Source organism: Oncorhynchus mykiss, chromosome 13 (assembly GCF_057628025.1).
Source record: "Oncorhynchus mykiss isolate SJ-2025 chromosome 13, ASM5762802v1, whole genome shotgun sequence".
Taxonomy (NCBI): domain Eukaryota; kingdom Metazoa; phylum Chordata; class Actinopteri; order Salmoniformes; family Salmonidae; genus Oncorhynchus; species Oncorhynchus mykiss.
The window spans coordinates 7,331,840-7,347,500 of record NC_143034.1 but is presented as its reverse complement, the minus strand read 5'-3'; the positions used below and the strand labels follow the sequence as shown (position 1 = coordinate 7,347,500).

The 15,661-nt window shown below is 45.6% G+C and overlaps 3 protein-coding genes across 11 annotated transcripts in view; all 3 read left to right on the top strand.

Annotated features, from left to right (window-relative positions):
• The window catches only part of LOC110493365 (vascular cell adhesion protein 1), a 5,440-nt gene extending 4,154 nt beyond the window's left edge, over positions 1-1,286 (top strand). The window contains exons 4-5 of the mRNA XM_036942291.2: positions 1-71; positions 434-1,286. The exon at positions 1-71 is cut by the window's left edge and continues 169 nt beyond it. Coding sequence (XP_036798186.2) covers positions 1-71; positions 434-507 — 145 coding nt within the window. The 3' untranslated portion in view covers positions 508-1,286. The remainder of the gene's footprint in view (positions 72-433) is intronic.
• Positions 1,287-6,977: 5,691 nt separating this feature from the next.
• Positions 6,978-11,161, top strand: LOC110493344 (uncharacterized). 6 transcript variants are annotated; one of them, XM_090194896.1, is made up of 3 exons: positions 6,978-7,187; positions 8,592-8,687; positions 8,796-11,161. In XM_090194896.1, the coding sequence occupies exon 3, from the start codon at positions 8,870-8,872 to the stop codon at positions 10,448-10,450; it is 1,581 nt and encodes a 526-aa protein (XP_090051022.1). In that variant the 5' UTR covers positions 6,978-7,187; positions 8,592-8,687; positions 8,796-8,869; the 3' UTR covers positions 10,451-11,161. The 6 variants fall into 6 exon arrangements, with proteins under 6 accessions (XP_090051022.1, XP_021423287.3, XP_090051026.1 ...); XM_090194897.1 differs by having other exon boundaries at positions 6,998-7,187; positions 8,634-8,687; positions 8,751-11,161; XM_090194899.1 differs by having other exon boundaries at positions 7,006-7,187; positions 8,751-11,161.
• Positions 11,162-12,056: 895 nt separating this feature from the next.
• The window catches only part of LOC118938394 (uncharacterized), a 32,872-nt gene continuing 29,267 nt past the window's right edge, over positions 12,057-15,661 (top strand). Inside the window, exon 1 of one of the 4 annotated variants that reach the window (XM_036942277.2) lies at positions 12,057-12,341. The gene's annotated coding sequence lies outside the window, so the exon portion shown is untranslated. The remainder of the gene's footprint in view (positions 12,342-15,661) is intronic. The other 3 variants (XM_036942278.2, XM_090194824.1, XM_090194821.1) reach the window with 3 other exon arrangements.

Below are 15,661 nucleotides of genomic sequence, written 5' to 3'. Positions count from 1 at the left end.
GGCTTTGAACCGTATCGGAAGAGCCAATCACACAGTGGAGGTGGAGATCCTACATGGCCGTGCTGCTAGAGGTCTGTCTGTCTGTCTGTCTGTCTGTCTGTCTGTCTGTCTGTCTGCCTGCCTGCCTGCCTGCCTGTCTGTCTGTCTGTCTGTCTGTCTGTCTGTCTGTCTGTCTGTCTGTCTGTCTGTCTGTCTGTCTGTCTGTCTGTCTGCCTGCCTGCCTGCCTGCCTGCCTGCCTGCCTGCCTGCCTGCCTGCCTGCCTGTCTGCCTGCCTGTCTGTCTGTCTGTCTGTCTGTCTGTCTGTCTGCCTGCCTGCCTGCCTGCCTGCCTGCCTGCCTGCCTGTCTGCCTGCCTGTCTGTCTGTCTGTCTGTCTGTCTGTCTGTCTGTAATGGATTTTTAAGGTGTTGTTCAACTTCAGTTTCCCTCCACAGGAGCTTCCTGTCAGGCTGCTGGGAGTGCCACGGTGGCTGTGCTGCTCCACCAGCTCATTCATTGGCTATATTGAATGATTATTTTATTGATTGAACGGTTGAGTTATTCATTGACCAATCAGGATACCGATCTCTGTGCTGGAGCTTTGTGATTTGACAGTGATCTGTGAGGGCAGTCTTCAATAGATCTGAAATCAGAGTTAATAGAAAACCCTTTTTGCCTAAATGTGAAATGAGCTGTTTTGAAATGTGTTATTTTGAAGTAGTGCTATTGAACAGGTCTGTAATTAAGCAATAAGGCCCGAGGGGGTGTGGTATATGGCCAATATACCACGGCTATGGGCTGTTCTTATGCACAACACAACGGTATAAATGTTTATTTCAAATCCTAACCTTAAATGTTTATTACTAATAAACTATATAAATGTTTCGGCCTAATCCTAACCCAGTCTCTAGCAACAGATCTACCATAATCCTAACCCTAATCCTAACCCAGTCTCTAGCAACAGATCTACCATAATCCTAACCCTAATCCTAACCCTAATCCTAACCCTAATCCTAACCCAGGCTCTAACAACAGATCTACCATAATCCTAATCCTAACCCTAATCCTAACCCAGTCTCTAACAACAGATCTACCATAATCCTAACCCTAATCCTAACCCTAATTCTAACCCTAATCCTAACCCAGTCTCTAGCAACAGATCTACCATAATCCTAACCCTAATCCTAACCCTAATCCTAACCCTAATCCTCACCCAGTCTCTAGCAACAGATCTACCATAATCCTTATTGCAATGTGTTTGTTGTCCATGTCTTTTGTGACGAATACAAGTTGACCCATAAACTGTCATTGGTTTAACATATTTGTTATCAGGTTGGCTGCGATGATGATGATGATGATGATGATGATGATGATGATGAGTGTGGGTGGATGTGTTTGTGTGTAGGTGACGTAGCCGCGCCATGTTATGCATTTTCAAACCAGATCCACAGGAGAAGAGTCGTCACGAGATACCACAGGGTTTGTGCTAACCGGGATCCTTGGGATGTCACTAACCTAAATCCTAAAACCTAACCACTACCATTTGAAATGTCGACTTCAATGTGGTAGTGCGGTATGGACGTCCCAGTGATCCCGGATAGCATGGATCGTTACCACAGCCGTAAAGTAAAAAACCCTGCATATATTGTTACAATTCTCTTCTTAAAATCAGATGTTAAACCCCAACCACACAGAACGCACACTGCAACTGCCTCTGCAACGCAATGCTGCAAGGCGCAAGGCAGCGTTCCATTGGAAATGAATGTAATTCTGGTGTACCAAAATGCTATGACGCTGTCGGCGTGTGATGGAAGCGCTCGGCAGAATGATGGAGACGACGGGGTCAGTCCTGGTATAAGTAGAGCTACTCTCGGCGTGTGATGGAAGCGCTCGGCAGAATGATGGAGACGACGGGGTCAGTCCTGGTATAAGTAGAGCTACTCTCGGCGTGTGATGGAAGCGCTCGGCAGAATGATGGAGACGACGGGGTCAGTCCTGGTATAAGTAGAGCTACTCTCGGCGTGTGATGGAAGCGCTCGGCAGAATGATGGAGACGACGGGGTCCGTCCTGGTATAAGTAGAGCTACTGTCGGCGTGTGATGGAAGCGCTCGGCAGAATGATGGAGACGACGGGGTCCGTCCTGGTATAAGTAGAGCTACTGTCGGCGTGTGATGGAAGCGCTCGGCAGAATGATGGAGACGACGGGGTCCGTCCTGGTATAAGTAGAGCTACTGTCGGCGTGTGATGGAAGCGCTCGGCAGAATGATGGAGACGACGGGGTCCGTCCTGGTATAAGTAGAGCTACTGTCGGCGTGTGATGGAAGCGCTCGGCAGAATGATGGAGACGACGGGGTCCGTCCTGGTATAAGTAGAGCTACTGTCGGCGTGTGATGGAAGCGCTCGGCAGAATGATGGAGACGACGGGGTCAGTCCTGGTATAAGTAGAGCTACTGTCGGCGTGTGATGGAAGCGCTCGGCAGAATGATGGAGACGACGGGGTCCGTCCTGGTATAAGTAGAGCTACTGTCGGCGTGTGATGGAAGCGCTCGGCAGAATGATGGAGACGACGGGGTCAGTCCTGGTATAAGTAGAGCTACTGTCGGCGTGTGATGGAAGCGCTCGGCAGAATGATGGAGACGACGGGGTCCGTCCTGGTATAAGTAGAGCTACTGTCGGCGTGTGATGGAAGCGCTCGGCAGAATGATGGAGACGACGGGGTCAGTCCTGGTATAAGTAGAGCTACTGTCGGCGTGTGATGGAAGCGCTCGGCAGAATGATGGAGACGACGGGGTCCGTCCTGGTATAAGTAGAGCTACTGTCGGCGTGTGATGGAAGCGCTCGGCAGAATGATGGAGACGACGGGGTCAGTCCTGGTATAAGTAGAGCTACTGTCGGCGTGTGATGGAAGCGCTCGGCAGAATGATGGAGACGACGGGGTCAGTCCTGGTATAAGTAGAGCTACTGTCGGCGTGTGATGGAAGCGCTCGGCAGAATGATGGAGACGACGGGGTCCGTCCTGGTATAAGTAGAGCTACTGTCGGCGTGTGATGGAAGCGCTCGGCAGAATGATGGAGACGACGGGGTCCGTCCTGGTATAAGTAGAGCTACTGTCGGCGTGTGATGGAAGCGCTCGGCAGAATGATGGAGACGACGGGGTCCGTCCTGGTATAAGTAGAGCTACTGTCGGCGTGTGATGGAAGCGCTCGGCAGAATGATGGAGACGACGGGGTCCGTCCTGGTATAAGTAGAGCTACTGTCGGCGTGTGATGGAAGCGCTCGGCAGAATGATGGAGACGACGGGGTCCGTCCTGGTATAAGTAGAGCTACTGTCGGCGTGTGATGGAAGCGCTCGGCAGAATGATGGAGACGACGGGGTCCGTCCTGGTATAAGTAGAGCTACTGTCGGCGTGTGATGGAAGCGCTCGGCAGAATGATGGAGACGACGGGGTCCGTCCTGGTATAAGTAGAGCTACTGTCGGCGTGTGATGGAAGCGCTCGGCAGAATGATGGAGACGACGGGGTCCGTCCTGGTATAAGTAGAGCTACTGTCGGCGTGTGATGGAAGCGCTCGGCAGAATGATGGAGACGACGGGGTCCGTCCTGGTATAAGTAGAGCTACTGTCGGCGTGTGATGGAAGCGCTTGGCAGAATGATGGAGACGACGGGGTCCGTCCTGGTATAAGTAGAGCTACTGTCGGCGTGTGATGGAAGCGCTCGGCAGAATGATGGAGACGACGGGGTCCGTCCTGGTATAAGTAGAGCTACTGTCGGCGTGTGATGGAAGCGCTCGGCAGAATGATGGAGACGACGGGGTCCGTCCTGGTATAAGTAGAGCTACTGTCGGCGTGTGATGGAAGCGCTCGGCAGAATGATGGAGACGACGGGGTCAGTCCTGGTATAAGTAGAGCTACTGTCGGCGTGTGATGGAAGCGCTCGGCAGAATGATGGAGACGACGGGGTCCGTCCTGGTATAAGTAGAGCTACTGTCGGCGTGTGATGGAAGCGCTCGGCAGAATGATGGAGACGACGGGGTCAGTCCTGGTATAAGTAGAGCTACTGTCGGCGTGTGATGGAAGCGCTCGGCAGAATGATGGAGACGACGGGGTCCGTCCTGGTATAAGTAGAGCTACTGTCGGCGTGTGATGGAAGCGCTCGGCAGAATGATGGAGACGACGGGGTCAGTCCTGGTATAAGTAGAGCTACTGTCGGCGTGTGATGGAAGCGCTCGGCAGAATGATGGAGACGACGGGGTCAGTCCTGGTATAAGTAGAGCTACTGTCGGCGTGTGATGGAAGCGCTCGGCAGAATGATGGAGACGACGGGGTCAGTCCTGGTATAAGTAGAGCTACTGTCGGCGTGTGATGGAAGCGCTCGGCAGAATGATGGAGACGACGGGGTCAGTCCTGGTATAAGTAGAGCTACTGTCGGCGTGTGATGGAAGCGCTCGGCAGAATGATGGAGACGACGGGGTCAGTCCTGGTATAAGTAGAGCTACTGTCGGCGTGTGATGGAAGCGCTCGGCAGAATGATGGAGACGACGGGGTCAGTCCTGGTATAAGTAGAGCTACTGTCGGCGTGTGATGGAAGCGCTCGGCAGAATGATGGAGACGACGGGGTCCGTCCTGGTATAAGTAGAGCTACTGTCGGCGTGTGATGGAAGCGCTCGGCAGAATGATGGAGACGACGGGGTCCGTCCTGGTATAAGTAGAGCTACTGTCGGCGTGTGATGGAAGCGCTCGGCAGAATGATGGAGACGACGGGGTCCGTCCTGGTATAAGTAGAGCTACTGTCGGCGTGTGATGGAAGCGCTCGGCAGAATGATGGAGACGACGGGGTCAGTCCTGGTATAAGTAGAGCTACTGTCGGCGTGTGATGGAAGCGCTCGGCAGAATGATGGAGACGACGGGGTCCGTCCTGGTATAAGTAGAGCTACTGTCGGCGTGTGATGGAAGCGCTCGGCAGAATGATGGAGACGACGGGGTCAGTCCTGGTATAAGTAGAGCTACTGTCGGCGTGTGATGGAAGCGCTCGGCAGAATGATGGAGACGACGGGGTCCGTCCTGGTATAAGTAGAGCTACTGTCGGCGTGTGATGGAAGCGCTCGGCAGAATGATGGAGACGACGGGGTCCGTCCTGGTATAAGTAGAGCTACTGTCGGCGTGTGATGGAGACGACGGGGTCCGTCCTGGTATAAGTAGAGCTACTGCAGGACATGTTGTTAATGTTGTGGCTCCAGACACTGATACCAGACCTGTTCAGAAATCTTGTTCTCACACACAAATGTGTCACGCAAAAAAAATAGTTAATCCGATGGACTTGATAACCTTTCTAATGAAGGCTAGGTCAAAGGTCATCAACCTGGCTGCGTTTGTGGAAAGAAAAACGACCATGTTGAAGGTCATTGTGGAAGCTGCAACAGAGTTTTTAGGAGTAAACAGATGTTACTGTCTCCGTGATTGTTGATATGTAATACCAATGATGGAATGTCTCAGTATGATGATAATTAGAGTTGTGGTTTTTTTTTTGTTATCCTTCAGTGGAATACCAGAAGCCTTTTTGCTAACTGGCCAAAAGCCTTTTTGCTAACTGGCCAGAAGCCTTTTTGCTAACTGGCCAGGAGTTTAAGAAATGTGTAATAGATCTAGAGATCCAACCTGATGTGTTCAAGAAACATGGCTTAGACCACGTCTTGAATGTATTGTTCCTGGTTACTGTCCAATCAGATCTGATATATCATCTGGACATTGTGGTGGCTGTGCTACGTTCCTAAGGGAAGGTCTTGTATATATTGTAATATAACTGTCCCATCTGAATATCAATGATGTGATGGTGGAAATCTACAGTGCAGTTACAACCCCATGTCGTCGACTATCTGTAGCGATGTTTGATGAAATATCAGGAGGATTGGGCTATCTGTAGCGATATGGTGTGGCGACTAGTAGTTTATGGGAAAGCACACATACAGATGCTAATGCTCTTTCATTATTTGTTACTTTTATTTCTTATTTATCTATTTTTTTTACTTAACACAGTTTTTCTTAACTGCATTGTTGGTGAAGGGCTTGTAAGTAAGCATTTCACTGTAAAGGATCGACACCTGTTGTATTCGGCGCTTGCGACAAATTTGATGGTAATGGTATTATTGTGGAAGATACGATGGAAACAAGATCATTAGTGTGTCATGACGATGGATGTGGTGCAAGAGTTGATGTCGTTACAGGGTTTTTATTTTTTTAATTTGACCTTTATTTAAATAGGCAACAAATTCTTATTTTCAATGACGGCCTAGGAACAGTGGGTTAACTGCCTTGTTCAGGGGCAGAACGCCAGATTTGTACCTCGTCAGCTCGGGGATTTGAACTTGCAACCTTCCGATTACTAGTCCAACGCTCTAACCACTAGGCTACCCTGCCACCCCGGGTGCGGAAGGAAATGACATTGTAGACCAGTTAGCCAAAAGAGTTTTGAAATGAGATATAATTGATATTAATGTTCCACTGGGTAGAGATGAGGCCAAATGTAGGTAGGATGAGAACCATTTTGATAGATGTGTGACAGAAGAGATGGGACTCTGAGCCCAAGGCCTGGGATTTATATGCCCTCTAAAGAAAGGTTGTGGACCAAGATGCAAAGGAAGAGGTGGTGTTTGCTCGATTGCGCTTTGGACATTGTACATTGAACTCGTCATTACATCTGTTTGGCAAGCATGTGAATGGCTTGTGTCTCGAGTGTATGGCCGATGAAACGATGGAGTATGTGTTGTTATATTGTTGTAAGTGTGTTTTAAGAGAGGGACAGATTGAAGTATAGGGTCATTGAGGTTGGAAGGTATTTTGAGGATGGGGGAGGGTCTGTTAGAAGTTAGTAGGCTTTTTTTTCTCAGAAATACTGAGTTAGGTAGGATGATTTAGAGATGTAAACCGGGATTGTGCACCCACTCCAGCACAGTAGGTGGCGGCATGCACCTTTAACGTTGGTTTGCGGACCGCCGTTATATCATAGAAGAAGAAGTGGCCATAGGAAAGCGGAAGTCATTTCGCTTCCGGCCTACACTGGCGAGTCTTCACCAAATATTCCGTGCTTGGCATACTTTATACACTCGATCTATAAAGTACATCGACAAACTGACCTCAGAGCAACGACAATTCAATCTCAATGTCAACGAAAGTAACGGTCGTGGAAACTTTGGACTTGTCCTTTTACCGCTGGTGAGTTAGCATGCTATCGTTAGCTAACTGTAAGCTAAATAGGCAGCGCCAACTCAATGAATATGTGCGGTAAATGCATGTCTTTATAGAATAGTGGAAGGTTTATTTGTGTACATTTATTTGTGTCTTATTCAATCAAGGTTAACGTTAATTAAGGTTAACGTTTTTTAATGTATACACGTATGATATAGTCATGTTCTAGAGACGATTTGGTGAATTACGTCACGAAATGAGATGCGTTCCCTTAAAATGGTTCTCTCCACACACAACTTTTTAAATATTAGAATATACGATTACAACATAGCTTCACAGAATACAGTAGATGGTATTATATAAATAACATCTATGGTCCTCTCTTTATAACATCCTAAAATACACTGGAGACATTCAGAAACATAATTAGAATGCATCAATTTAACTTTTTTTTTATTTTTTGTTGTAAAAATGAGTTTTGTCTGATATGAAAGAAGAAGGTCCTTATGCTTCCTAACCTTACCACACGTGTTGTGTGTTAATGTTCTGACCAAGCATCGGGGCTATTAACAAAACTCCCCTGTACAGAAGATGCCTTCATCCAATTACTCGTATGTGTATTGCAACAGAGTCAGGATCAAGGGCTTGGGAGGGTGCAACTAAGACCCCAGAAATGACAAGGGTTTCAGTGAGAGGACTAACTGGTGTCTGTCTCCAAGTGGCCACACACCTCTTCAATGTGTGTTCTGATACTAAGTCATCTCATTGCACTTTGACACAGCGAAAGAGCCATCATCTTTAAGGTGTTTTTAAAAAAAAAAACTCTCCTAGCTTTGCCATTGAGGAACTGAAGATAGCACTTGTCGTTTTTTGGGGTTTGGAACCCAGTCCTGCATCTCCATCTCTACCCTGCATCTCCAAGATGCTTATATGAATGACATCAGAGTGGAATTTATTCTAATCCTTAACTCAGAACACATCGAGTCCTCTCTTACTCAGACAACACAATGCGCAGAAGTCCCAATTAGCAGGAGGGATGGGTGTGAGATCTTGTTGTGTGTGTGTGTGTGGTGCTCACGTTTTTAGAGCATCTATCAGTTGACTCTCATACAGCTCTGAGCTCTGACATCATGTGTAGAATGTTACTGTACAGCCACTGTGTTCCAATGTAATTCCCTTATCAGTGACCTAATCAGACATTTTCAACCCGTTTACGGGCTAGAGTGTAAAGTGTTGATTAATAGCCTCTAAATACTAATGTTAAATAAACATACAATGTACATAAAAAGCATTCATTGATATTACAACAGCATGTCGGTTTCACATCAAAAGTTGAAATGCCATGGAAATATTCAATCGGTAACATGTGAGCAGTAAACATCAAAGTATTGGATATATATATATTTTGACACTATCCTTCTACTACTACAGATCATCTAAAGTGTATGGACTTCCTGCTGTCTTCTACTACAGATCATCTAAAGTGTATGGACTTCCTGCTGTCTTCTACTACAGATCATCTAAAGTGTATGGACTTCCTGCTGTTTTTTTTACAGTTAATTTACTTCCTGCTCTCTTCTTCTACTACAGGTCATCTAAAGTGTATGGACTTCCTGCTCTCTTCTTCTTCTACAGGTCATCTAAAGTGTATGGACTTCCTGCTGGCTTGCCATTGACTGCATTGTTGTTGTTCCCAACAGCAGGACAACATGAGTCGGAAGAGGGACAAGCTGTTGGATGGACTGGAACAGAGTTTATACACTCTAACCAAGGACAACTTATGTTACCTGTGCGTTCGTTGTGGAATAGGCTCCGAGGATCGGTTCAAAGGTAAAGAAAACAGTGAACGCACGCTGCGGCGTCAAATCATGGAGGAAATCTGGGAAAATGAGGATTCAAAGTCTTGGTTACTCCGACTGAAAGAGGACATCCGAGGTATACAGGAGGATGGTAGACATGTAACCGTGAGCTCCAGTGCATCAAGCATCGTGTCCTCGAGTCCCAGCCAGTCTGATGGTGATGGGGACGCTGCAGACTGCCGTGAAGCTGGGAAGCCTCGACAGTCGGAAGTGACTCAGCGAACACACACTGGAGAGAAGCCTTACAGTTGTACTCAGTGTGGGAAGACATTCACACAGTCAGGAAGCCTGGCAACTCATCTGAGAACACACACTGGAGAGAAACCGCATAGCTGTGATGTATGTGGGAAGACTTTTAACGTAGCCTTCAATCTGAACCGACACCAGCGAACACACACTGGAGAGAAACCCTACAGCTGTGAGAAGTGTGGGAAGAGCTTTTCTCAGTCAGGCCTACTGGCCAGCCACCGTCGTTCGCACACAGGAGAGAAACCGTATGTCTGTGATCAGTGTGGGCAGAGCTTTGTCAATCCAGGATCCCTGGCAAAGCACAAGCGAAAACAACATGCAGGAGAGAAGCCTTATAGCTGTGCGGATTGTGGGAAGAGTTTCTTTGAATCACATACCCTGGCTAACCATCGGAGGACACACACAGGAGAGAAGCCTTACAGCTGTGATCTATGTGGGAAAAGTTTTGCTCTGTCAGGAACCCTGATTAAACATAAGCTGACTCATACAGGAGAGAAACCGTACAGCTGTGACCGGTGTGGGAAGAGCTTCCGTGAATCAGGCAGGTTGAAAGTTCACCAGAGAATGCACACTGGAGAGAAACCTTACGGCTGTGATCAATGTGGGAAGAAATTTGGTCATTCGCAACACCTGAAAGAACACCTGCGAACGCACACAGGAGAGAAGCCATTTAGCTGTGATCAGTGTGAGAGGAAATTCACTCAACCACAACACCTGAAATCACACATGAGAACACACACTGGAGAGAAGCCGTTTGTCTGTGATCAGTGTGAGAAGAGATTCGCTCATTCACAACAGCTCAAAGCACACCTGCGAATGCACACTGGAGAGAAACCTCATATCTGCGATCAGTGTGAGAAGAAATTTGCTCATTCACAACACCTGAAAGATCACATGCGAACACACACAGGAGAGAAGCCGTACATCTGTGGAGAATGTGGAAAGAGCTTTGCTAGAACGGGAACATTGAAAGTGCACCAGAAATCACACGCAGCAGGTGAAGTGTGTACAGATCTGCCTCCCCAGGATCAGTTCCAGAACCCTCAAATAAATCTGAACAGCACCAAGTTCCAGATCCATCTCCCTCCCCAGGATCAGTTCCAGAACCCTCAAATAAATCTGAACAGCACCAAGTTCCAGATCCATCTCCCTCCCCAGGATCAGTTCCAGAACCTTCCATGAACTCAGAAAAGTCCAAAGTTCCGCTGCTGGACTCCTCTAGCACTAGGCATTATGACACCTATCTGTTCTATATATATATATATATATATATGCGGTAAAGAGGTCAATGGAACTCGACCAAAACAATAGAAATGCCATGGACACAGGTGGGAGAAAGATCCCGAATCTCCTCATGGTCCCCTCACTACATGTTGAGGTAAGAATCAGAGTATAATGCTTGTATGGATGTCAACCCCCTAACACATGTTCATGTCATCATCATCACCAAATCAACTGCATTATAGTAACAAAAGGACTTTGACTAACACAAATAGTTGCTGGATGCTACAAGCTCATAAGAGCAGGATGTTAGCGTTTAGCAGTTACTTCTTCTCCACAGGGAAAGGGACAACTTCAAAAATGTGTCATGCAGAGGAAACAGACAAATATTTTGAAACCGGACTTCAGTAACCACTTTGTGGGCCTGTTACAGCCCATAAATCACACGGCGGATTTGACGAATATATCCACTTGGTTGGATCAGATTTGTTGAATGTGAGCCAACGACGCCGTCACAGCTTCCTGCGTTCCAGTGACCTCTTTTCCCGCATCTGTGCTTGAATCCAGTTCTACAGATTCTGAATTCGGGTTTTAATTGATTAAATATTAACCCCCCACCCATCCAAATTCACTGTGTACAGAAACATTGGTTCATTAAAATCATTGAGTTACGTGGTGTGTGCGTGACCTTTTTTAAAATTGTTTTGACTCCTCAGTTCAGTCACAGTTCAATCTTGGTACCACACCTAATATCATTAATGCATTTTATACTTGTACATTTCCTATGTGAATCACACCGTTGTTGTTGTAAAGAACCACACCATTCTATGTGAAGACTAGATACCCGTTAGAGATGACATCATCAACTACCATCACCCTGAGGCATATACACAGAGAGAGAGAGACCAGGTCAGGTTTTAGAACGGCTGCCATGTTGGTGCCTTTATTCAGCTATGGAGAATGTATGCAGACCGGAAGAATATCGTGTGCCAGCTGAGGTTATGCTGCAACTGTAAGTGGCGAACATGCGCCTTCATTTCCCGGATTGTCCAGTTAGGGGGAAGGAGACAGAGGTGGCAAGAGTGAGGGCTGTCCAGTGTGTCTCCTATCTGGAGGCGAGTGGAAGGGGCGAGTGGCGTTGAAGACGCCATGGTAATAGAGCCTGCGCCAGTGAATGTTTCTCGGCAACCAAGGAATCCTGATATATTGCACGTGAAAAAAAGTTGGTCTTTGTTGCATTTAGTGCCTCGTCATAAACTACGCAGCACATAACAAAGAAGAAATCAGAGAACATTTTAGTATTTTTTTAGTGCATACAGAACGCTCTTTTGTGACTGAGTTTACAGCCGAGGCCTTGCAAGAAATCCTGTCACAGAATGTTCTGTCCTCACGGGCCACTGAGCCGTTGTCAGGATGTGACTTGAATTGGACTGTGACAGACGGAGTAGGATAGGTTTTTAATGTTTATTTCCAACAATTTAGTTTTTTTCTTCTTCTATCGTTTACCACTTGTACAGGTGGCGGCGGAATGCACCCAACACTTGTTTGCGGACCGCAAAAATACCGTAGAAGAAGAAGAACAACAATGCCAGTCAAAGCGGAAGTTGCTACCTTGCAAGATAGTAGCTGAAACGTTCGTGCTTGGAGCCAACTATAAATATATCCTATTTTCAATCTCCGAAATGCAACAGCCACAGGACAACTTTGTTTGAAAGTCATAAAGGATCCTTAGCCAAAACTGACGAGATAAAGCTAGCTAGCTACCTCATTTTCCACGTGGAAAAAAAGGGAGGACAGGGACTTGCTAGCTACGTTAGCTTGCTAGCTAGCTGTCTTTTCTACAAGGGATTTGGTGAGTTAAATAGCTAGTTTATGTTCAACAACAGCTGTAGGTGGATTAATATTTTTGTGCATTTAAGAACGACGAATGTTGACAGTCTAGATATGACGATATCGTCAATAATTCCAGTTTAGTGGTTCGTGAACAAACACCGCAGTGCAGGCCCGGTCCTGGCCGTTCTTCCGCCCTGGACGAGACAACAACAACTAAATCCGCCCTACACAACTAGAATAGTGTAGCCAGTGTCTGCGTGGTACCGTTTGTAAAAACATACATTTGCATTGTGTTATTAGTCTTGATTCCTGTGACTAATCATTTTGGCTGTTTAAGCTCTGAATATCAGCTACCCAACTTGATCAGTGAGCCTATTTGCAATGAGTCAATGTATTTACACAGCAGGAAATGCTGAAGTATTGTATTTTTTGTTGTTGCTATGATCAGTTAGTCAAAAACCATTAAGGAATATAAACGTGTAATCACTGATTATCATGATTTAGCCCGCAGAGTGAAACTCCTGGACAGCAAGTGTGGGTAGCCTGGTTTTTAGGATGTCATATTTGTTAACATGTCATTCACATCGAATAGCTTTTTTTTTATGGCCTTCATTTTGTTTAGTCTATTTGATCGGAGAAGCGTGCTTGTATGATGTAAAAAGTGTCTGTTTCACGACATTGTCATAGATGATGTAGCCTACCGTAGGCTACATGATTTATGTAGATTATTTTTTGACCGGACGTTGATGGAGCGCCATAGCGGTTCATCTCTCCAACAGCACCCCGGAGAAACACGGACCAGCTAAATATTTTGCGAAAGTAATGAATTAGTTTGTCTGCCACCAATTAAGAATCATAAATGACTTAAAATGACTCCTTATAAATCGTAAAACTTCGATGTCCCAGTACCATGGCAACGGGTTTGAGCTGTTATACAAAACAACAGATGCATCAATTTGTTCTTTTAAATTTAAGCTATTCAATAAAATTCTCTCCAGAAATAATGCTCAGTATATATTGGGTATTGAACAGACAGACCGGTGCAGAATCAATAGCTTGTCTCTTTGGTACTGTTCTTTAGGGCTGGGCAGTATGGCTCAATAGCGTGTCTCTTTGGTACTGTCCTGTAGGGCTGGGTGATATGACTCAATAGCATGTCTCTCTGGTACTGTCCTTTAGGGCTGGGTGATATGACTCAATAGCATGTCTCTCTGGTACTGTCCTTTAGGGCTGGGTGATATGACTCAATAGCATGTCTCTCTGGTACTGTCCTGTAGGGCTGGGTGATATGACTCAATAGCATGTCTCTCTGGTACTGTCCTGTAGGGCTGGGTGATATGGCTCAATACTCATATCTCCGTTTATGTTCAAATTTTTTGCCAATTCACGATATGTCTTGATATTTTAAAAATGTTATTCTCTAAATAAACTTTGTTGTACAATTTAAGGTAAAATACACTTCATTTTTAAAAACGGTCAGCAATAATCTAATGGATTCAGAGCTTGTGAAATTATACCAAGGCTGATTATATGCCTTCCACAACCATAAGACCCACTAATAATTTAATAAAAATAGTTGTACCCCCTTTTTAATTATTATTATTATTTTTTACTATCACTGATCTGTCTTTCAGGTCTGTCTGTACAAATGCCCTTTTTGTTACAGCTTTAACCAGAACCATGCATGATGCACATTCACTAACAATGTAGCAGTCATTATAGGACATTTAACCCTGGTCTCATAAACAATCTCTCCAGCACAAGCCCACGTGCTAGTGAGTAGCCAGCTCATATTTTATATTTCAAGTTTAGAATCTATTTGCTAGCTAACAAGGCAGAACAGTTGAATTGTTATAAAAAAACACACCTTTCTGTCAGTCTCCAGCTGTTTGAACAGCAGGCTAGCCTGTACACTTTGTTCACATGTTGAAATCAAGTGGCCTACCTTATTTCTCAGAATGAGAACGATTTGCCAATTCCTTATATAATCGTTTTATGCTTATTGCACATTTTATAAAACACAGACTAAACAGTCTTTATTTGACTAAAATGCTGCTAGCGGTACGTGGTACTGTAATGCGCTCGCCACAAAATGAGCATTCATTTAGCATCTGTTTGAGTGGTGTCTGCTCTGTGTGTATAGTGTGTATAGTGTGTATAGTGTGGGTAGTGTGTATAGTGTGCATAGTGTAGTGTGTGTGGGTAGTGTGTGTGTGGGTAGTGTGTGTAGTGTGTGTATAGTGTGTGTGAGTGTGGGTAGTGTGTATAGTGTGTAGTGTGTGTGTGTGTATAGTGTAGTGTGTGTGGGTAGTGTGTGTAGTGTAGTGTGTGTGGGTAGTGTGTATAGTGTGGGTAGTGTGTATAGTGTGTGTAGTGTGTGTATAGTGTGTGTGCTCGGTTTGAAATGTGAGGAGTTGAAACATAGACAGGGATTGGTTAGAGAGGTTAACTTCTCTATTACAGTTACATAATGTCTCCATGTGTTTCAGGGTCCATGTGACCGAGTGTTAGATCAAACCTCAAATGAAAATAGCGAGTTGAACCTGCTTGTCAGTGACGAAGACGTGATCTCTCATCTTTGTTGTGAGTGGTAGGGACTTGGGAGAAAAAGAGGCCAAGAGAGAGAGGTTTCACTCTCGCCGAAATAAGCCCAATCTGTTTCATTGTGCTTATTTTGAACCTAAACTTGTCGCCTGCCTTCACTTTGGGACGACAACTCCTGTTGTTAGGGAGGAGACATGAGCATTTTGTCGTCATATACAGATATCTGATGTAAAATGGGGAAAGTGCACACAGCACAGAAGGAGCAAAGGAGACCAAAAAGACAACAGGGCGGCAGGGTAGCCGAGTGGTTAGACTAGTAACCGGAAGGTTGCAAGTTCAAATCCCCGAGCTGACAAGGTACCAATCTGTCGTTCTGCCCCTGAACAGGCAGTTAACCCACTGTTCCTAGGCCGTCATTGAAAATAAGAATTTGTTCTTAACTGACTTGCCCAGTTAAATAAAGGTAAAATAAATAAAAATAAAAAACATGAGAGCAAGTGGACATAAACCCTCATTAAAAACAAAAAACAAACAAAAAAACTTGATTCTGCAATACAGGCATTTTAATTTTTTTGCAAAAACATACATTCAAATTAATCAAATGTGTGTGTCTGCTGGTCCTGGTGGATTCATGCTGTGTGTCTGCTGGTCCTGGTAGATTCATGCTGTGTGTCTGCTGGTCCTGGTAGATTCATGCTGTGTGTCTGCTGGTCCTGGTAGATTCATGCTGTGTGTCTGCTGGTCCTGGTAGATTCATGCTGTGTGTCTGCTGGTCCTGGTGGATTCATGCTGTGT

What these genes read in the sequence shown, in the direction of transcription:
- LOC110493344 (XM_090194896.1), top strand. Translation starts at nt 8,870, where the DNA reads ATGAGTCGGAAGAGGGACAAGCTGTTGGATGGACTGGAACAGAGTTTA.